This window comes from Protopterus annectens, chromosome 7.part0 (assembly GCF_019279795.1).
Source record: "Protopterus annectens isolate FY-2018-M chromosome 7.part0, PAN1.0, whole genome shotgun sequence".
Taxonomy (NCBI): domain Eukaryota; kingdom Metazoa; phylum Chordata; order Ceratodontiformes; family Protopteridae; genus Protopterus; species Protopterus annectens.
The window spans coordinates 173,966,158-173,989,349 of NC_056739.1; the positions used below are offsets into that span (position 1 = coordinate 173,966,158).

Sequence of the window (23,192 nt, forward strand, 5' to 3'; positions counted from 1 at the left end):
TTGCCTTCAATTCTTTTTGTATTATCATTTATGCAGAAACAGAAGGGGTTAATAGCAGATTGTTGCAGTTGTAAGTGTCCTGCAAGCATTGTACTGGACATCAGTGGGGAAGCTACGTCATGGTACAAAGTTCTCTGTTTACCAGTCAGTTTCTGTTCCTATCCTCACCTATGGATGAGAGCTTTGATTAAGGTCAAAGGGATGAGATTACAGATATAAGCATCAAAAATTAGGTCCCTTCACATGGTAGCAATGCTCATACTCAGCAACAGATGAGGGGCTAAGCAATCCTGGAGGACCTCAGAGACCAAACACAGCTCCTCTATGTTAAGTGGAGTCAGTTAAGGTGGCTTTGTCACCTTGTAATGATGTCTCCTTGGTGCTTTCCATAGGGGTTGGGGATGTACTAGGAGTAGCCACTAGGGCAGACCCAGAACATGATGGATGGCCTCTATCTGTCAATTTGCCTAGAACACACAGGTATTCCAGAGAATGATTTGTAGACTGTTACTGGGGCAGTAGAAATCTAGGCTACCATTGTGACTTCACAAAGACAAGCAATGTAGAAAATATTTCTAATGATGATGATAATGTATGGGCAATTAATGTCATGACAGAAAAAAATGTTATTAATAATTAATGGAAAATTAATGTCACATGAGAGAAGAAATGCAGTTGCTAATAATGGATGTGTAATTTATTTCATGTGAAAAAAGAAGTACTGTTATTATCACTAGTAGAGTTTATATTACAGAGCAGTTTATCTTTTCTGCTATGAATAAATGCATGAATGACTATTTTATTTATACTGCATTGTTTTAATATCAGGGCAAATTACAATAATAAATAAATACAAATTATATTACAGCTATAGTCTCCAAATAGCTAAAATACCTCAGAATGATGAAACCCTCTGCTGCTTATAAATATAAAGACAGATTGCTCTGCCATCAATAAAAAACTTAAATAAATACAAAGCTCTTCCTTTTGGTCTTTAAAGAGAAAGTAGAGGTGCACAGTATAAGTCACCAAGGTGGAGGTTGGCATAAGAGTTAAGGGGTTTACAAGGTGCAGGGTTTGATTCTGACATGGGGTAATTGGCTAGGCTTAAAATGGCACACAAGGGCAGTTAGCCTAGTACTAATCTATGAACCTAAGATACCTCTACAGAATAGGAGTGATGGTAGAAAAGGCACGCAGACCTGCAGATGTGAAATATACTCTGAACAGCTCCAGTATCCTTCACTGGCCAATGAACAGACAGTATCCTTCACTGGCCAGTGAACAGACAGCTTCCTCACTGGCCAATGAACAGATCTTCTGGTACAGTAAGTCCTCAGGAGCTGCTTGTGGTTGGAAGCCCCATGACATGGATGCCTGCAAATGTTAGTCATAAGACTTTATAGCAGACCCTTCACAAGTGTAGACTCTGTGGAATGAGCAAATGTAGGAAGACCTTCTGTAGATTAAGCAGTGCATTTCAGTAAGTGGTTAATGAAAGTCTGCATCTCAAGTAATTCTTAAGGCTTTGTCAAGATACAATTCATCTTCTGACGTTTTCAGTAGCTTAAGGGATAAGTATATAAGGTTTTATAATAGGTAAAATGTTATATAGTGGTAATACTTGCCAGGGCAATATCCACATTAAATAAAATATATAATTCATTAGTATAAATATGGATTTATTCATTTATTATCACTCTCAGGTGGTTGGACCCACTGAGATATAGCCACTCTATCATTAATGCAGAAAAAGGAATGTCTGTGAAATTGTATCGGACACTAATAATTATTCTGATTTAGTTTCTAGGAGTGTTGCACAGCTCAAAAGAATGGATAGATTAACATATCCCCAGGACAACATTACTGTTTCTGCTGTACAGACATCTTAAATTTTAGGTGGTGTTAAATCCTACTCAACACCTGTTCAAATATTACACATACAATACATCATCAGTGCTTGAGCTATACTTTCTGGCCTCCAATATAAACAGATTCTTCCCAATACAACAACTCAGTCAACAAAATATAAATGCATGCTTAAAAGCAACACCCTATAATATTTTCATACTTAAGGGCATGGGGCTATAAAAACAAAGGATAATAATTTTATTTATACCCATGTTGCTGTGCTGATTTTTGAACATGCAATGTTGCATTCAAATGTGATTTTTGTGACTGCTTGATCTCAGCTTTCAGATGCAAACCTGATTTTGCTACAGTGTTTTGTGGTCATACACCCCCAGTTTTTAAATTAATCTATATGCCAGGTTTAGGAGAGGGATGTAAAAGGCAGGTCATCCACCTCCACTGACACTTATTCCTTTCTGAACTGGATTGACAACTGTGAGAAGGATAGTAAATCATTTTTTTAATTTTGTAAACAATCCTGCCTAGTTAATATAGGCTAAAAGTGGATTGTTATTAACTACAGAAGTAATTGCAGTCTTTTTTCCTCTTTCAGAATGGCACGTGCATGACCCTAGCTCAGTCTATCATGAACTGTCTCAACATCAGAATCCTTGCAGTCCCCCAAGTATCAGCTATGAATATGTAAGTACTCTCGTTATAAGTAGTAGTCTTCTACATTTAAAGTATTTAACTGTCTTTTGATTACAAAAGAAAGAATCTTGCTTTTTTAAGAACTTTTTGTATTTCAGCTGCTGTTCACTCTGTACCCAAGAATAATTTTGATTCTTATCTTAGATATCATAGGAATGATATTACATACAGAATAAAAGCACTACAAGCAGTTTTCAATGGCAAAACCATACATTTTACACTATTAAATCAAAAGAATGTTAGTACAAGTAAAGTCTGTAATGGCTGAACTGATCTGCTTCCTTCTTCTCTATGTTTAGGACAGCTACTCAAATTTCTGGTAATGTTAGTCTTCATTTTTTGACATTTTAGGGACAGTACCCACATTTTGCTAACATACTACAAAATGGATATGCTGTTTTGTGGCTCTAAAGGGATTATAATCCCCCACCCCCATCAGCATGTATTCACATACTCTTCTCAGTGTGGAAGAGAGTAACAAAGTAGTATCCAAGAATACTGTGGAAAACACTGAGATTCATACTAAAGAAGGTTCTGTGATTTATATTATGAAAACACAGCGATTTGTACTATTCCAGCTAATTAATATCCACTTACATCCATTATTTCCCCCTCCACATTTCAGTCTCACTCTATCATGTGTGCATAAACATACCTTTGTAACAAATGTTAGGGGTTATCATTAAAGCAGCAACCATATCAGATCATGGTTGCAGTGATGCTCAAACAATCCTTCACCTACCTGCCCTTCTGTCCAGCATGCAGGTTTTGTACCTCACCACAGCATGATGCATTGCAAACATTAAAAACAACACCATACGTTGACAACTGCTGGAAATATAGCAAAGGTTACCCCTTTAAAAAAATGGCATGCCCTTTTTTCTATAAGGGAAAGTACAGAAGGAAAACAGTAATACTACAAGACGAAATATTTATTAGGTCTTTAAACTATGTATAGGTCAAGGAGCAGTAACTCACTTGCAGAAATACAAAGCTATCAACCTATGAATTATATCCATCATTGAAGTGCTGTATTGGAGTGTTCCGTAATACTTTAAAATGTTAAGCACCCAGGCTAGCTTGATAGAATGGGGGCAGAGCATCTGCCCACGCCGATGATTCAGTTCTGTTAGTGGATCTGATTGCAGAGGGTTGGCAAAAGAGAGAAAAAATGAGGAACTGTGGTGAAATCATTTTCATTGAGTGGGCATACAAGGATTCCCCAGATACACATCAGCTACACCCCTGCCAGAAACAGTGAAAACTGCTACAAGACTTCCTAATGTCTGGGTAGGCAGTTGTTTGGGGTATTGTATACTCTTTTGGGGAAGGATTAGAAGGTATGGCATACTTAAAAAAAATGTTTACTTCACCCAATATGACAATAACTGAGAATATGACCATCCTGCAGTTCTCCCAGATGGTTAATGGGTGCCTACAATCATAGCTTAGGAGTCAGATCATCAGAGTTAAATGTGGGGGTAGTTGATGATGTGGGAAGGAATAAAAAAGGGAAAAATTCTTTTTGCAACTGAACCCTTTCATTTGCTATAGTTTTCTATTTTTACAAGGTAAATGCTTTGGCAGCTTTTCAGTCCTCTTAGCCTGTCTCTGCTTCAGTGTTTGCAACTGATTGCATGTGAGCTGCTTGAAGAAAGTACAGTTTTGTACCTACCATAAATGTAGATGTTTGAGTGTATACCCTGCTGCAGTCATCACACTTGGGTTATCCTGCCGTCAGGCGGTCCCGCAGTTGGCACAAATTCCAAAGTCTTGGTCCGGCGTCGGTTGCTGTCGCTTCTTCCCTGATGTCAGAGCACCAGGGGTATATCAGAGGCATCCAACGCCATTTTCTTCAGTTTTTCTTGCCCCAGATGTCAGGTGCCCCTAATAGGTAGGCAAAAGATATATATATATATATATATATATATATATATATATATATATATATATATATATATATATATATATACATATATACATATATATATATATATATATATATATATATATATATATATATATATATATATATATATATATATACATATATATATATATATATATATATATATATATACATATATATATATATATATATATATATATATATATATATATATATATATATACATATAGCTATATGGAAAAAATAAAACAAAACCCTTAGGCACAAGCAAATACACCACAGAGGTAGTATAGAATAGAGTGGTAGAGATAAGTTCAGCTAGTTTAGAGGGGATGGAGGAAGGGCAACCTGGACTGCAGCAGGGTATACACTCGAACATCTACATTTATGGTAGGTACAAAACTGTACTATGTTCATCGTGTTACCCTGCTGCAGTCATCACACTTGGGTAGAATCCCAAAGCTAAGGATGGGCGGTGGAGTCAAACAGGGTTAGAGGAGGCTAGAAGGCCCTGCAAAACTGCAGTGGCGAAGCCAGCTCTAGTCTTAGACTAAAGTGGTAAGTGGTAATGTTTGGTGAAGGTGTGTACTGAACTCCAAGTTGCAGCTTCCAGAATATCCTTGGTTGGCACCCCCCTGAGGAAGGCTGTAGATGTAGCTGCTGCCCTGGTAGAGTGGGGCCTTATGGTAGCAGGAACTGGTTTTCCATGGTGGGTGTAGCAAAAACGTATGCAATGTCCTATCCATTTGGAAATGGTTTGTTTTGAGATACCTTTCCTTGTGATGCTGTAGCATATGATACAAAAAGCTGGTCAGATTTTTTATCCAAGTAGTAATGTAGCTGCCTGTGAATGTCCAAGGAATGCAGGAGTCTTTCTCCTTTGTTCTGTGGATTTGGAAAGAAGGTGGGTAAATGGATGGTTTGATTTAGAGCCACACTGGATACCACCTTAGGCATAAAGGAGGGGTTAGTTCATAGAGAAACGCTGTCTTGATGAAAAATGAAGAAAGGCTCTACTGCCATTAGTGCCTGAAGTTCTGAAACTCTTCTAGCTGAAGTGATTGCTAGCAGCAGGGCAGTCTTCCATGATATAAACTTTAAGTCAGCTGAGAAAGCTGGTTCAAAAGGAGGTAGTGTGAGTTTTTCCAGAACAAAGTTGAGGTCCCAAGTAGGTGATGGTGCTCTGCTGGGAGGCCTAATGTTCTTGGCCCCTCTGAGAAACTGCCTTAAAAGTGGATGTGAAAATAAGGGAGGATCCGTGTTGTAGTGAGCAGAAATGGCTGAGGCGTGGATTTTAATAGATGAAAAAGAAAGCCCGTTGTGTAACATCTCAGTTAGATATTGCAGAATATGAGGTATGTCAGGTTGAAGGGTATTTTGGCCTTTAGCTTGGTTCCAGGCGCAAAACCTTTTCCATTTGTCTGAGTAGGCTTTCCTGGTGCTGGGTCTCCTGGCCTCCAGAATAACTTCCATAACAGCTTTTGAGAGAGGAGCTGGCTGGCTGCTTAGGTGATTTGCCATGCAGCCAAGTTTAAGGTTTTGAGCTGGCTGTGTAGAATCTGATTGTCTTGCTGTGTGAGCAGGTGGGTAATTTGTGGTAGGACCCATGGTGGGCCCTGGGCCATATTCCTTAATAGTGGGTACCAGTGCTGGCGTGGCCAATCTGGAGCAATGAGTATCATTTGGGGTCTCTCCATCCTGACTTTCAGTAGCACCTTTGTGAGAAGGGGTAGTGGAGGAAAGGCATATACTGTTAGCATTTTCCAACTGAATGAGAGTGCGTCCACTTTCCAAGCTTGCTGGTGAAAAGTCCTTGTGCAAAACTTTGTTAGCTGATAGTTTTGAGGGCTGGCAAACAGGTCTATGTCTGGGAGCCCCCATTTTTGAGTTATCTTTGTGAATACTTGTGGATCCAGTTTCCACTCGTGGAGATCCATGATGTTTCTGCTTAGGTCATCTGCCAATGTGTTCTTTTTTCCTGGCAGGAATTGAGCTTGTAATTGAACTTGGTAAGCCAGTGCTGTGTTCCACAAGGTCATTGCTTGCCTGCATAGAGGGTAGGAGTGTGTACCCCCTTGTTTGTTTATGTACCACATTACTGTGGTGTTGTCAGTCCTTATGATAAGCTGTCCTGGATGCAAGAAGTCCTTGAAGGCTTCAGAGCATTTTGTACAGCTAGCATTTCTTTTTGATTGATGTGCAGATTCCTTTGATCTGCTGTCCATAAGCCTTGAATGCACCATCCTGCCATGTGTGCCCCCCAGGCATAGTCCGATGCAGCTGTTGTCATAGTTTGCTTGGCTGGGGGTAGGGTGAAAGGCTGACCCTTGTTTAGGTGACAAGCCTGTGACCACCATAGAAACTCCTGTTGAAGGCAGGGAATGAGATTTATCATTGTTTCCAAGCTGTGGCTGTGTTGAGTCCATACGCTTTTTAGGTACCATTGTAATTTCCTTATATGCAGTTTTGCAAATGGTATTAGTAGTATGCAAGATGCCATGAAGCCCAAGGCCTGCAGAATTTTTCTTGCAGGGAGTTAGGTCTTTGTTGCCATTGTTCTGAAGTATTGAGTTAATTGTAGTTGTTTGTCTGGCGTCAGATAAGCCGTCTGGGCTGTTGTATTCAAGCTGGCACCCAGGAATGTCATAATTTGTGAGGGCACTAGTTTTGATTTCTTTTCGTTTACTGTGTACCCTAGGCAACTTAGAAGATGTCTTACAAAAGCCAGGTGTTGTAAGAGAATGTCCTTGCTTTCTACTTGGATGACTCAGTCATCCAGGTATGGGTATATCTGAATTCCTCTCTGTCTGCAGTATGCAATTACTGGTGCCAGGCATTTTGTGAAGACCCTGGGCGCAGTAGATAAGCCAAAGGGCAGTGCAGAGAATTGGTAATGGGTTGAACCTGCAATGAAACGGAGGTATCTTCTGCAATTTTGTCTGATAGGGACATGCAGGTATGCCTCCTTGAGGTCCAACGTTACTAGCCAAGCTTTCTTGCCCAACATGGAAAGAAGCTGCTGTAGTGTTAGCATCTTGAATTTGGGTACTTGCAAGAAGGTGTTTAAGATTGAAAGGTCCAGAATGGGTCTCCAAGCATTGTCCTTTCTGAGGACTAGAAAGAGCCTTGAGTAAAATCCTTGGCCTTGCTCCTGTGTAGGTACCAGTTGAATGGCTCTCATGTCCATGAGAGCTGTAATTTGTTTTTGTGCCTCTGCCCATTGATTTTGTGGCAGGTTTGGCATTCCTTTTATCCTTGGCAAGGTGTGGAAATGGAATCTGTATCCCTGTGAGATAATGTCTAGGACCCATTTGTCCTTTGTGACGATGCACCAGTTGTCTGCAAAAAGTGCTACTTTTCCTCCCAAGGGAGCTGCCAAGAGGGTTTTGCTTGGCAGTTTGAGGTTTGAGTCATTGTGTTTGCCTTCTAGTGATTTGGGACCTGTCTTCTCCTCCCTTCTGTGTTGTAGTGCCCCATTGGCGAGGTTTGTAAGGGATTTGTGCTTGTCCTCTGCCCCTTGGGCGCCTGTATTTACCCCTCTGTGGTCTATCAGAAGCTGGAAAGGACTAATTTTTTTGTTGGCCAATTTCTGCTGAAGCGTGGGGGCTGTACCTGTAAGAAATCTTTGACCGTTTGCATAGATTTTGCCTTATCCTCCATTTTCTTTAAAACCTCCTCTGCTTTAACCCCAAATAAAACATCCTGCTGTAAGGGTGCATCCAGTAACTTTGCTTTAACATGATCAGGCAGAGATTGTTCCTTTAACCAAGCATGCCTATGTATAACAGACTCAGTAACAGCTGCTCTAGAGGAAGCTTCCAAGGCATCAAAACCACATTGTAAAGCATGTTTGCCCACCTGTTCAGCTACATGCAGCAGATCTTGCATTTCCTTGAATTCAGACTGTTGAGGGTGCATGCCCATCTTTTGTTTTATTTGAGACATTAGGAATTGCTGGTATTTAAGCATGTGAAATTGACAATTTAGTGCTCTCATAGCTAGAGTAGTTGAGGTGTAAACCTTCTTCCCCCACCTATCTAGTGTTCTGGAGTCCCTTTCTGAGGGTACAGGATTTTTAGCCATAGAAGCCTTAGCCCCTTTGGAACCCTGGGAGATTGTCTCTGGATCAGCAGCAGGGTTTTTGTAAAGAAATGTGTGAGAGTCAGGCACTCTATAGTATCTATCTGGTTTGGCTGGAGCAGGAGGCAGAAAATCTGGATTTAGACTATGTTCTAAGAAGACATCATCCACTATGTCCAAAACTGGGGGGATAGCAAGTGGTCTGTGCTGGGGGAGTAAAAGAAACTCTCTGAGCCTTTTCTTTGAGTCAGAGTAGTCCTGACCTTCCCAGTGGAAATGTTCCCTCATGGTGTGTAAGGTTTCCCCAAAGGAGTAGTCTTCAGGGGGAGAAGCTGAGGGAATGGAGTCCTCAACATCAGAATCTTCATAAGGGGGAAAGGAGTAATCCTGTTCCTCAGAGGAGCCTGAGGAAACAGACACCTGATCAGAGGAGGCATAATCCTCCTCTTGTCTAGGCCTTTTGCCGGGGGGGGGGGGGGGATGGGAACCCCTGATCAAAGAAATCAAATCTTCAGCCATTTTAGGCATCTGTTTCTTAGGCATAGGGCCTTGACCTGGAGACTGAGGCGTAGACTTTTTTGGTTTTATAGGAGTCTTAAGTTTAGCATAAGATTTAATGGTGAGGGTAGTCGGTCTGAAGACACCTTCAGAAACCGAAGGTGTTTCTGCAGCACCGGCTTCCCCTACTGCAATGTCGTCGGAAGGGCCTAAGGAAAATGGCTGCGTAGGCCTAGAAATCTCTGCTGGGGGGTCCGATGCGGCCTGGGGATCCAATTCAGTGGTAGCCAGGGGCTGCGTAGGCACCTCACTGAAAACCGGAGAACCAGCGACTGGGCCAGCCGAGGCCTCGAAGTCTGGCTTGGATCTAGGCTGCCTTATCCTTGCGTTTTTTAGGCACGCTGGTAGTCGGTTGCTCCGACAGCATAGTGTAATTAAATTTTCTACCGAAGTAGTGTCGTGCGAAATCAAAACGACGCTTTATAGTTCGCTTATTGAACCTAGCACAAAACCAACAACCAGTGACGTCGTGGTCTGGGCCTAGGCAAGGTATGCAAAAAGAATGAAAGTCCTTATGAGGTATTTGCTTCCCACAAGAAATGCAATTGTTAACTTTTTTTGACATCGGACTGAGGCAAGAAAAGGTTCCTCAATGGGGTACTTAGCTTTGAAGACTCCGGACTGAAACTCGATTCGAAAATCTCAGGTGTCGGCCGACTGGCACTTGCAAACTGCTTCTGTTTCGGGCACCGCGCGGCAAGAAAGACTGAAGAAAATGGCGTCGGATGCCTCTGATATAACCCTGGCGCTCTGACGTCAGGGAAGAAGCGACAGCAACCGACGCCAGACCAAGACTTTGGAATTCGTGCCGACTGCGGGACCGCCTGACGGCAGGATAACCCAAGTGTGATGACTGCAGCAGGGTAACACGATGAACATCTGGAATGATAGGCTAGGCACTATGGAAGGAAATGAAACATAAAAAGCTAGTAGCATAAAAACAGTGGGTAGACAGAAAACAGTGCAGATGTACTACAAAAACCACAAATAATAACATTCGGGGAGGAAATGTGCAAGTATAATAGAAATGATGGAGCGGGATGTGACTGACAGGTCTGTCAAGCAGCTAAACAGCAGCACACATTAGAAACTGCACACCAGAAGACAGCCTGCAAAGCAGGCTGTCCAGGTATTCACGTAAAACAGAAAATATGCAGATGTTCATTTAGTTCCTGCTAGTAAATCAAACAACAATAACCATCTCCTCCCCTTTCTCAAAGAGAGTGTGAGAGAAAGAGATATATACATCAGCCCATAACAGGAAACAGAACTATAACTCTCAGCAGTAAAATACACTTCACAAATGCCTTTCTATCATCTCATTAAATTTGATGCATCTCATAGTATTTTTATTACTGCCGCTTGTTCAATGTACATTTTCTGAAACAATCACTGTTAATTTAGGTTGCATAATGTAATATCAGTCACTGTGTAGGCATGAGCACTATACACTAAAGATGGCAGGTGCTGTAACACATTCTATTTCCGGAAGGAGCCCTGTTTTAATACATTTACTCATCAGACAAGTGCCTTAGTGACTGGACAGGTACTCTACCTGGTGTCCCATTGTTACTGGAACAAGCTCTTGCTCCTGGTGACCATGATTAATATTTCTAATGTGTTTGTACCTTTCCTCCTGTGAATATCACTGCTCTGCCTTACTGTTTATTATTCCTGCAATGTGTCTGCCTACCCACTATCCTGCATTACTGTTTATTATTCCTGCACTGTGTCTGCCTACCCTCTATCCTGCATTACTGTTTATTATTCCTGCACTGTCTGCCTACCCACTATCCTGCATTACTGTTTATTATTCCTGCACTGTGTCTGCTTACCCACTATCCTGCATTACTGTTTATTATTCCTGCACTGTCTGCCTACCCACTATCCTGCATTATTGTTTATTATTCCTGCACTGTGTCTGCCTACCCACTATCCTGCATTACTGTTTATTATTCCTGCACTGTGTCTACCTACCCACTATCCTGCATTACTGTTTATTATTCCTGCACTGTGTCTGCCTACCCACTATCCTGCATTACTGTTTATTATTCCTGCAATGTGTCTGCCTACCCACTATCCTGCATTACTGTTTATTATTCCTGCAATGTGTCTGCCTACCCACTATCCTGCATTACTGTTTATTATTCCTGCACTGTGTCCTGCATTGCTGTTTCTTATTCCTGCACTGTGTCTGCCTACCCACTATCGTGCATTACTGTTTCTTATTCCTGCACTGTGTCTGCCTACCCACTATCCTGCATTACTGTTCATATTCCTGCACTGTGTCTGCCTACCCACTATCCTGCATTGCTGTTTATTATTCCTGCAATGTGTCTGCCTATCCACTATCGTGCATTACTGTTTCTTATTCCTGCACTGTGTCTGCCTACCCACTATCCTGCATTACTGTTTATTATTCCTGCACTGTCTGCCTACCCACTATTACTGTTTTTTTTTTGCCACTAGCTTTTATACTTTAAGTCCTTCTAGTCCAAAGAAGTTGGAGAGTAATGAGAAATTAATTTTATAAATGGCACAAGCATTTAGCAACAAAATATTATTCATTCAGCCGAAAAGCAATTAATGGATCTCCTCTGGAGAGGTTACCCACATTTTCAGACGTTGCAGTTTGGGCCATAAGTTACTTAAAGGTGTGAATGTCTTTAGATGAGGGGAGTGAATGCCATCTATAAAAAATATTCTCCATCAGTTTGTTATTACATAAAGTTGCCTAATGGTTTGTTTCTGATGTTATATAACATAATCCGTTTTGTGTGCTTGACCAGTGTAAAAATAGTGAGCACATATTTTATTTGGAAACAATATTCTGAGAGACAAAACAGTTCTGTTCACTAACATGACTTGCAATTAAGGAGCAGTTAACTGGTCTGTGATGACTTTACATAAGGTAATGTTTATAGCAGTTTATATTATGATTAATGTTATTGAATGACAACTCCTCTTCACACATATTAATACTGAGGTCATTTTAAAATGAAACAAAAATCTTTTTTTTTCTGGGTTCATTAATCTTCATTGCTTTAAACCTGGAAGTTATAAACCACTGAATGGGTCTTCACATCTAGTTCCTTTGCAGCCAGCTCCAATGTGAAGACGCATGATAAGGATACCAACTCTTAGAAAATATTAATGCAACTTAATTTTAAGAGTTATGTGTGTGTTTCTATGCATATGTGTGTGTGTTTCTATGCATATGTGTGTATGTGTGTGTGTGTGTGTTTCTATGCATGTGTGTGTGTGTTTCTATGCATATGTGCATGTGTGTGTGGGTGTGTATGTGTGTTTTATATATATATATGTATGTTGTATATATATATATATATATATATATATATATATATATATATATATGTACACCTACACACAAGCACATGAATTAAATTCAAGTTGTCGAATGTTCATTATGTCAACAGCTTGAATGATGTTTCCATTTTATCGAGCATTGGCATTTTTCTCTGAGTTTGTTAGACAAAATATATTTGGGTAAGGTAAATGTAGGCTTGGGGTAGTTTGAGATTTTAATGTTTGTACCAGTGTTTGTGGGTTAGGGTTAGAGTAAGGGCTAAGCATGGGGATATATGTGGTGTTGTGCATATGTGTTGATGCATGTGCTGTGTGACTGAGCCTGTCTTGGAAATGGTATTGTTACAGAGTTTCTCCACTGTAAGGTACAATGTTAAGGGATCAGGCGGGGCAGGTTTAAGGCTAAGGTGGAATGGGGGGGGTGAAGACTAACTCCAACCCTATCCCTTCTCCTAAACCTAACCCTAAACCCTGCATCTCGCCATCCCTGCATCTGTAACACTACAACTATTCAGATAAGCTATGTCTGAATGTGTGTTAAGATTTTGGTAAGCAAATCATGAAAGGAAATTGTATCCTTCCACAATCTTTTTTTTCTGATTGCGTGTGTATGTGCATGTGTGAGTGTGTGCATGTTTTCATCAAATTAATTTATAATATGCTAGTATCAATAAGCTTATTCTCGAAATGTATGCATTTTAACAAATCAATGTAAACTCGTATAGCTGTATAGATAGATGATGCACATACATCCCCTGCATGTACACTACAACTATTCAGATAAGAACTAATGTGAATGTGTGTGTCTGAATGTGTAAGCAATGAAAGGAAATTGTATCCTTCCCACAATCTTTTTTTTTTTTTTCTGATTTTGTGTGTATGTGCATGTGTGTGTGTGTGCATGTCATCAAATTAATTTTTAATATGCTAGTATCAATAAGCTTATATTCTCGAAATGTATGCATTTTAACAAATCAATGTAAACTCGTATAGCTGTATAGATAGATAGATGATGCACACTCACAGAAACACACATGCACAAACGCTCGCGCGCACACACACATACACACACACACATCCACACACACTCGCACACACACGTGCACACACACACACAAACATGCACACGTTTTTATAATCACATGCATACATAATGCGAGCTAGGACACATTTTCTTACTATTCTTTTAGATGACAGAACTTCTTTTGGTACTGTGTTATGAAGCATTTTTCAAAAAAATAGCTGTATGTTGTTACAAATTCCTGAGCAAATGATTAACCAAAATTAAAGAAGGAAGCCATAATTTCCAAGTGTAAGCAATCTGTCAGAGGGATGGAAGGACAAATGCATAACTGGGAGCAACTGTTTCCCACCAATCATTAATCCAGCATGACAGCTGGCATCCAGGCTGTTTTATACATTCTGGAAAAATCTTTTATTTTTTTTTAATCTTTAAAAAGCCCACTGTTGACTCTTTAAACAGTACATGTGGTATGTGATTGTGAGATTGAAAAGTATTTTTATCTCCTGTTGTCACCCATGACCTCTTCTAAAACTGTTTGATAAGTTTACAGCACCAACCACTCATGAAGATAATAACAGCTTCTCAGTGCCAACCATTACACAGCCCTCAGTAAATTATCTCTGTATCATACAGAGCCTTGTGTTACATTTTTACCTGTGTAATATAATTTATATCAGAATATATGACTCATAGATAAAAGGTGTTTGTAAACTCTGATGTGCATTGTGATTAGTACTGTGACCATCTAACTTAGAAGACTTTCTTCTTGCTTTTAGCCACATCTTCAGGACATGTACAGCTTCATTTATCACAGTCAAGGCTGGGAATCGGACTGTGGTTCAAGTGTTTCAAGTACCAATGAGCCACCCCCTTCACCACTGCTAGAGAGAAAATCGAAGAAGAACCTGAGTCTTCTGCAGAAAGCTATATCTAAAGGTAAAACTAAGAAATCTATTCATACTGTGCTGAGTAGATTTGTTGTCCAGGTGTAGTATCTTTGAGGTGAAAACAGAATCTATTACAACTGAAACATTATAGAATCTATGCCAAAGTTACGAGATAGAAGCAAGAAACAACAGAATAAGAACAGTACTGTCGAAACTCCATCACATGGAAGATAAAGATTTGCATACAATCAGAATCCCCAGTCACCCCTGTGAATTCTTCAACTTTGAGGGGTAATTAATTTAGCATACTAGAAAGGGTTGGGAATCTAGCCAAAGCATGTTTTTGTGTGTGTGTGTGTGTGTGTGTGTGTGTGTGTGTGTGTGTGTGTGTGTGTGTGTGTGTGTATGTTTACTACTGTTTCTGGGTTGTGATTAGAACCCAGGTTAGGTAAGGGGATAGATTTAGTGGTTTGTGCATCTGCATGTGCGAATGTTTTGGTCTGTGATTAAGTTTTTTGAATGTAATTTGTTTGACTGAGTGGTGATGGACATTGCTGTGTGTGAGTGAGTGTATTTTAGAGTTAGGGTAATGGTTATATTTAATACTATGAATGTTTTATGGCTCCCTATTGAAATGTTGGCACTCAAAATGCTGAGTGCTGAAAAAAAAAGACTGAAAACCCAGAGAAGAGCCAGTCTCAAAAATCACTCTTCTCCTTACAATGTCTTTTTGGTGGGGGGGGCAGGTACAAGCCCCCCTGCACCCCCCATGAACTTATATATACCAAGTCCAACATTTCCATACCTCAGAGAAAAGGGAATATTCCAAGAAATGGCATCTCAGACTTAGTATATGTAAGTCCGTTCTTTTGGCCATTCAGTCTCCACATTTCAGGACTTGCTGTAGTGGGTCCCAACATTTCAAATGATTACCGTGTTTTATAGTGTGTGCATGCACATGTGCAGGTGTGTGTTCGAGTATCTTCCTTAGTGGTACTGTTAAAGAAATGGTTTTCATAAGTTAATGTGTAAGGTTATGCTTAGGAACAGGAACAAGGTTAGGGTTAGCACTCATGAATGAAGTTATTCACACACACACAAGTGTGGAATCAGTCCTGAACTGTGTGCCAGTTCATTGCAGGATGCAGACATGTGCGCACACACACACACACACACACACACACACACACACACACACACACACACACACTGCACGTATTACTATGGCCAATTTGAAGACTCTGCAATTTGCCCATAAAGGAGAAAACTAGAGCCCCTTTGAGCTTCCCCACATAAAATGATTAATATTGGAGGTGCCTAACCCAATCATCATGCTGTTTCTGTTATACAAGTAGAAACCAGCAGAATCTGTCTATGATACTCTTCCATCACTAAGCATGCTGTCTTCAATATTATTGTACCAGTAAAGCAATTCATTTGCCAGTCCACAGACACATTTTTTAAAATTTCCTCACTATACCTTCATATTTTGTCTCTAGCGGGAGGTTGAAAGTAGACACGGTGATATACTTCAGTTCCTTAACAGAAAGCAGACCAACTATCCACAGACTTAAAGTTTTTGCTAAACAACACTCCAGTGCGATTTTAATGACTCTGCTAAGCATGTGGAGAAGATTGTTGGAAGCTTTGTTATTTCTAACTCCTTGAAAACTCCAGGCACCAGATAACATTTGTTCACAATGCTAGCAGGTGTCTCTTTTAGAGGACATACTGACTCTGGAAAACAGCTCTTCAGTCTCTTGACAGACACTGTGTTTTTTTGTTTTTCATTTGCTTAGTTTATTTTGTTGAACATCATGAAAACAGACTTTCTTTAACTTCAAGTATATAATCTCGTGGTCTTGGTTGTCCTAACTAGTCCCAGTAGTTAGCGAAAATACAGGACGAGACCACCACTACTGCATACATGAAAGTTCTAAGATTTTATTAAAGGAAATGAGCGCTTTCACGTGCTGAACACTGCACGCTTATTCAGATTTCACTTTACCAATTGGTACACAGTTCTTAAATACTATCTTCTAAATCATTTTAATTAGAATCAATCAAACAATAATCAAATAAATCAAGTAATTCAAATAACCATGGTAACTGTTAAACATTGAAACAGCGACTTAAACATACTGCTAGCCTAGGCTATACATGACAAAACACTATACTAATAAATATTAAAACTTAATATAATATAATATAGGAGTACGCATAAAACAAATATAATGCATATAATAAATATGTATATAGTGCATTTAGTAAATATGTAATAAAAATATATACATAAAACATAAAAATAATGAAAAATTCTTATGGAAATTATTAAATAAATTCATGTAGAAGTTATTAAATATGATATTAATTAAATAGCTTAATATTTGCGGGCAACCAGCACCGGCTTGATACTAACAAATTGATTTAGGCCTGGTTCTAAATGTGCTCATACTTTAAAAATCCAACATAGTTCAATAGATTCTAAATAGTTCTTATTATTCCCCCCTCTCTTATTTTTATTTACTATCTGTAATACCCTAAATTCAAAAGTGTGATCTGAATAATTATTTATATGTTTTGCTAGGGCATTCATTTGATTATTTCTTTTTATATCATATAAATGATTGTACATCCCTATCTTTTAACTTTCTGGAGGTCATACCTACATAAAATACTGAGCAATGTACGCAGGTTGCCAGATAAATACGATTTTCATCTTCGCAACTGGCATAAAAGTACTAGTACTAGGGCATACTAGTCCCAGTAGTTCAATATATTGATTTTGACCCTCAGTAAATCATACTTATGAATTTCTTTTGGTGCTGAGAACAGCATAATGTACCCCTTGCTTTTTTCTGCTTATTCAAGGATTTCTGCTCTGTGGGAGATGCTACTTTCTCTGTCCATATATCTGACAGTTTGACTTACCGACACAGGTAAGTATAAGTACTGCGGAACGGAATGTATTCCCGTTTCCGCAATTAAATTAAAAACAACAAGAAACATGTATATAGCTGGGGGGCAAGCCCCCCTGCACCCCCCCATGTGGGGGACTGCCCCCACTCTACTTAAATATACCAACTCCGAGATCGCACCACATTGCAGAAACAGGAATACATCCCATTCCGCACTACTTACCATTGTCAGTGATGTGTTGTGTCAGCAATGTGGTCTCGGTGAACTCGTCTTCGGGTAAGTGATTTTTCATGGAACTGATAAGTTCCCATATATATATATATATATATATATATATATATATATCTATATATATATATATATATATATATATATATATATATATATATATATATATCTTTGCAAAGTGTGCTGTGAAGAAAAAAGTCACAGACCCCTTTCTACAAAGGGAGGTGTGTGATACAAAGCCACAGACTTTTCTTTACAAACCATCATCATCTTCTTTTGGCTGTTCCTGTTACGGGTCACCACAGCGGATCATCTGTTTCCGTTTCTTCCTGTCCTCTGCATCTTGCGATGTCACACCAACCACCTGCATGTCCTCTCTCACCACATCCATAAACCTTATCTTAGGCCTTCCTCTTTTTCTGTTACATGGTAGCTTCATCCTTAGCATCTTTTTCCCAATATACTCAGCATCCCTCCTCAGCACATGTCCAAACCAAAGTAATCTTGCCTCTCTGGCTTTGTCTCCAAACCTTCCGACCTGGGCTGACTCTCTAATATATTTATTCCTAATCCTGTCCACCTTCGTCACACCCAATGCAAATCTTAACATCTTTAACTCTGCCACATCCAGCTCTGACTCCTGCCTTTTTGTCAATGCTACTGTCTCCAACCCATATAACATAGCCAGTCTCACTACCCTCTTGTAGACCTTCCCTTTCACTCTTACTGGTACTCGTCTGTCACAAATCACTCCTGACACTCTTCTCCACCCAATCCATCCTACCAGTACTCTTTTCTTCACCTCTCTTCCACACTCACCATTACTCTGAACTAATGATCCCAAGTATTTAAACTCATCCACCTTTGCCACTTCTACTCCTTGCATCCTCACCATTCCTCTATCCTCCCTCTCATTCACACATACCTTTCTTTACAAATGGTGTTGTTAAATACGGGTGCCTGTCATTCGATCAACAGCACTATTATGGAGTGCAGAACATTAAAAAGAAAAAGAGTCAAACAACTTTCATTGACAGTGGTGTTTTCATTTTTATCCAGTGCTGTGTGACATCAGAGTAGGTATATTAAGTCTGAGAGGGTGTGGGATATCCCCCAATGTGAGTGGTGCAGCTGGGTTTGGCGCCCCTGGAAAAAACATTTACTTCCGAAGTTTGGCGAAAGTTGTTTCGCTTTTTTTTTTTATCATTCAGCACTTCATGGTAGCACTGTTGATCGATTGTAATGTATCTGTGAAATATAACAAACCATTCAACAGAAGGAGGAGTGCACAATATGAGATATTATACAATGCCTCCCCTAAAACGTGCACGCTGATTGGCCAGCCCAACCAGCATGCCCGTTGTAAATCCCTCAATATACTAACGGAAAAAGGTCCGGTCGCCCGGACTTTTTCCCGTTAGTATAAAACACTGTCTCGCTATGTTAAAAGAGTTTAACATAGCAAAACAGGTTTAAAAAAAGCAACGGAGATCTCCGTTGCTTTTTTTAAAGCTGTCTCGCTATGTTAAACTCCTTTAACATAGCGACACAGTGTGTAAAAAGCGCTTTTTTTTTAAAGCTGTCTCGCTATATTAAATGGGTTTAACATGGCAAGACAGCTTTAAAATAAGCAACGGAGATATCCGTTGCTTATTTTAAAGCTGTCTCGCCATGTTAAACCCATTTAACATAGTGAGACAGTAAAAAAAGCAACGGAGATCTTGCGTTCTCCATTGCTTTTGCCCACAGTTCTGATGTACTGCGCAGGCGCACAGTACATTAGAACTGCCGCAGAATACCAGACAGCTGCGGAAGGGCAGTAAAGAGGCATTATACAATGCCATTATTTAAGAAAAGTAATTATTTCTTTTCTTAAATAATGTCGTTAATAAAGCAATAACCCACTTCTGGGTGTGGGTAATGCTGGATTTACCCACGGTTGGCTTTGTTTGGTCCCTCGGGCTTCGCCCTCGGGACCAAACTACGCCAACCGTGGGTAAATCCAGCATTACCCACACCCAGGCGTGGGTTATTGCTATAATAGACCTTGTTTATCGTTCTCTACAAAAGGTAGTTTGAGGTATGAAATAACATGTTACAAACAGAATTGTGTTTTTTTTTTTTATCAAAACACGGTAAGACTGTCTGCAAAACATCAAAGAGCCACGTCGTACGTGAGACAGGAGCCAGCGCCTGTGCGGGCCTCCGCCTGGAGGACTTGAGCTGAGCTGGCCGACGTAGCCTTAGTAATTGTGCCTGCTTGGAAACCGCCCCCGCATGGCCACTGGGCTGAGCGCTCAGGAGGTAATTAGCCTTGATTTTGAGGAGGCTAGCTACTCACAGTACGGAAAGCCAAAATCTTGTGAGAAAAGGCTGACCAAGACCTCTGACAACCCCTGAAGCAAATCCTCCTGTGCCTGGTAATCTATCCAAAGGTATGACCTCCTTATTAAGCTGGCTGTGCGTGCCATGCGCTCCCTGCACTCTACGCCTGGTCCTATGCAGATTAATGGGATGGGAAGCCTCTGTTGCCTGGGAGATACCACTGATGTGTAGCCATGCCGAGGGACATGCTTTACTGGTTCCAGGATGCTCGGGAGCAGATAAAACCTTCGGGGAGCTAAGTCCAGAGGGTTTGGACGGAGGCGTGGTTCCAACCGGTCCCAGGAGGAGCTCGGCCTCCCGCTAAATGGGCAGCCAAGCTTCGGCGGCTGAGACTGAGAGAGGCGGAGGCAGAGCAAAAAGACAGAGTTTGGACATGATTTTACGGGCTCCGTTTCTCTATCCATATCTGCGTAGGCGAGGAAGATATCATGATCCATGCCTGCAATCCATCATCATGATCTCTGTTCTTGGTGGGACTCCTGGAGATCCTCCGTCCACGTGTCCCTCCCCTCTGGGGTCCTGGGGAACCCTCCAGCTCCGGAGGCTGGCTGGGGGCAGAAGGAACCCAGGGAACTGAACCTCACCTCTCGGGGGCAGGGAAGGAACTGGAGTTGGGCCAGTGCTGCGGACAGGATGCTGCAAGGTGACCCTATGGAGATGACCAGAAGGATGCAGAATCCTGGGAGTGTCCGGCCTCGGACCCATGGAATCCTGGCCGGTCCAGTCTGAAAGAGTCCCGATGGGTCTCGGAAGAGTAGGGTCCCCAGGCGAACATCACCTCTGGAACGACAGAAGAAGTGGGCTAAGCTAGGGAGGGGGCCGGGTTGGAGTAAACCCAGGAGGCACCAGGGGAGATCTCCAAACGGGTTGGGAGAGCCCGAGCCGACCCTGAGATCTCCCCGGGAGAGGGAATGGCAATGGGGTGAGGAATGGCAATCGGAGGAGCGAAGGCAATGGAGTGGGAACGAAACAAATTTTGGAAGACTGGGGACTGGAACAGTCTTTAACAGTCCCTGTCTATATCAGAAAACAGTCTTTGGGAGAAGTCCCAGGGGACAGGAGAGGGTTGCACCCCTCTCCCTATTAGAACGAGGGGCTGGCTCGGGACTCACTGGGGCAAGAATCGGGGGGACTGGCTCACTCCCCAGGGAACACATCGGGTGAGAGAAAGGGAGCCGGCCGAGGAGGAAGAGCCGAGATGTAACCATCGAGTGGAGCTTGTGACCGAGAGCAGTGGAGACGAGGCAGTGGGTGACTCCGCCTTCTCGGCCCCAGTAGCGCCGGCTCCTCCTCCGGCTGGCAGCCATACTGCACGCCCGGCCCCGACTTTCTTTTGAGCCGCTCGAGATCGAGAGACTGGCTGGAGTGGGCCCGGGTCTTTTCAGCAGTCGGATCGGTGGACCCTTTTCTTTTTTTCTTTGGCGAGAGGAAGACAAGGCTTCTTTCTTCAGTCTTTTTTTTAACCCTTTGAGAATCAATTTTTTTTTTTTCCTCCTCCTGACCTCTCCTGAAAAAGCGTGACATCTGCATGACTCCTGCAAGTGCTTGAGTGCCCCCATATACATAAACAATGAACTGCAGGTCATTCACATCTAGACATCTTAAAGCTTATTTAACATTTTTTAAACCCCTTAAAAGGGGGCCTAGGACATGATGTTAAACAATTTCTGACAGTGACATTAAAATTAAAAACAATAGCTCGCACAAAAAAAAAAAAAGGCTTACAGTAAATATGTAAAAAAACAACCTTGTTATAAATAACCTTTAAACACTAACTAAAAAACTTCAGTTATAAAGGTTGACGAAAGGCCCTGGATTGTGGAAATAGGATCACATAACATCATAATGTTCTGGATAAAAAATTCCATATCACCACCAGAAGTATGAAAGTGAGAAATAAGGTCCATACCTCAATGATTTTGTTATACTTAATACCATCACTCTTAACAGCACCAGTGCATTCCCACCAGGTTCCTCTTACCCCAAGGTTGAACTGTAGCTTCCTCCTCCATACTTACTAAGTTACAGCATAGATTCACAGAAATGTCTCTCATACCGTGCATTCTACTATTGAGGTAGTTAGTGTGTGCTAAGACCTTATATTCAGACTATCGCGCTTCTACATGTCCAGATAATATGAGACTTGTTTCACACACTCTGTGTAGGTGCAGGCAGTGTGGAATTACAAGGAAAGAAAGCATTGCACTTATGTGTAATACTTTCTGCTTCAGAAACAACAAGTCTGTTTGAAAGTCTTGTACACTTTAATAATACTACCTTACTACCAAAATAAACCTCAAAATTGGCAATATCTGTTTGACAATTAATCAGTAAAGTACTTTTGAAGGACAGCAGTTGTGGTTTATGTCACTTAAGGCAGCATATTCTAGATGTTGCTAAAACAAAAGTTTTGCATTTTACTGATGGTAGAAGAAGCGTGTAAGCTGGCTGACTAACTCACAATACAACAATATGCAATTATAAACTGCAGAAAATTCTAGGATCAAACTGCAGGTGATGCCATTCCTTGTTGATACACTCTTTGAATGAACAATACTTGATGTAGCATCTTTTAAGTAGTTGATCAAAAAATTTGCATGATGTGCCATTTTTACATTTGCATTACATTCTTTAATTTTCATATTTTAATTGTAGGTAAGAAAAAAGAGCGCCTTTTTCAGTTCCTTTATGAAATGCTGCAGAAGCCAGAGATGAGGAATTGCATTTGGTGGGTACAATCTTCCAGTGGAACTTTTCAGTTCTCATCACAGAACAAAGAGAAGCTGGCAAGAGAGTGGGGTATGCGGAAGGGTAACAGAAAGATCATGACATATCAGAAAATGGCACGGGCACTCCGAAATTACTCACGCACTGGAGAGATCTGCAAAGTAAAAAGAAAGCTGACATATCAGTTCAATGAACTTGTTCTTAACAGTCTTCAAAATGCTGTCAAGACAACACTTAAATATTAACTTTCAAAAATCTTAAAACTTTTGCATTGTCAGAGGCAGGGATCCTCTGATGAACGAATGCTTAAATACTAAGTATTTGGAAAAAACTGAACTAGCAGAATATTTGCAAAGTCAAATGCCTACATTTAGAAAGCAAGTAGAAGAACAATGACAGTCAACAACAACAACAATAATAATAATAAAAATACTTTTCCTAGATGATTTCCAAAAAGATGAAACATTTCATCTGCCTGGATCTACAGGGATCAATTTGCCATATTGGGTTGCTGCCTTGTTTCTTGTGTTAATTACAGATCTGATGAATTAGTCATCTTGGAAACAACTATACATAACTGGGGAGG

At 40.7% G+C, this 23,192-nt stretch overlaps 1 protein-coding gene across 1 annotated transcript; it reads left to right on the plus strand.

Moving 5' to 3' along the window:
- Nucleotides 1–14,239: 14,239 nt before the first annotated feature.
- On the plus strand, nt 14,240–22,885 carry LOC122806328 (transcription factor Spi-C-like). Its single transcript, XM_044076651.1, has 2 exons — nt 14,240–14,396; nt 22,535–22,885. The coding sequence occupies exons 1-2, from the start codon at nt 14,252–14,254 to the stop codon at nt 22,849–22,851; spliced, it is 462 nt and encodes a 153-aa protein (XP_043932586.1). The 5' UTR covers nt 14,240–14,251; the 3' UTR covers nt 22,852–22,885.
- The last annotated feature ends 307 nt before the right edge of the window (nt 22,886–23,192 follow it).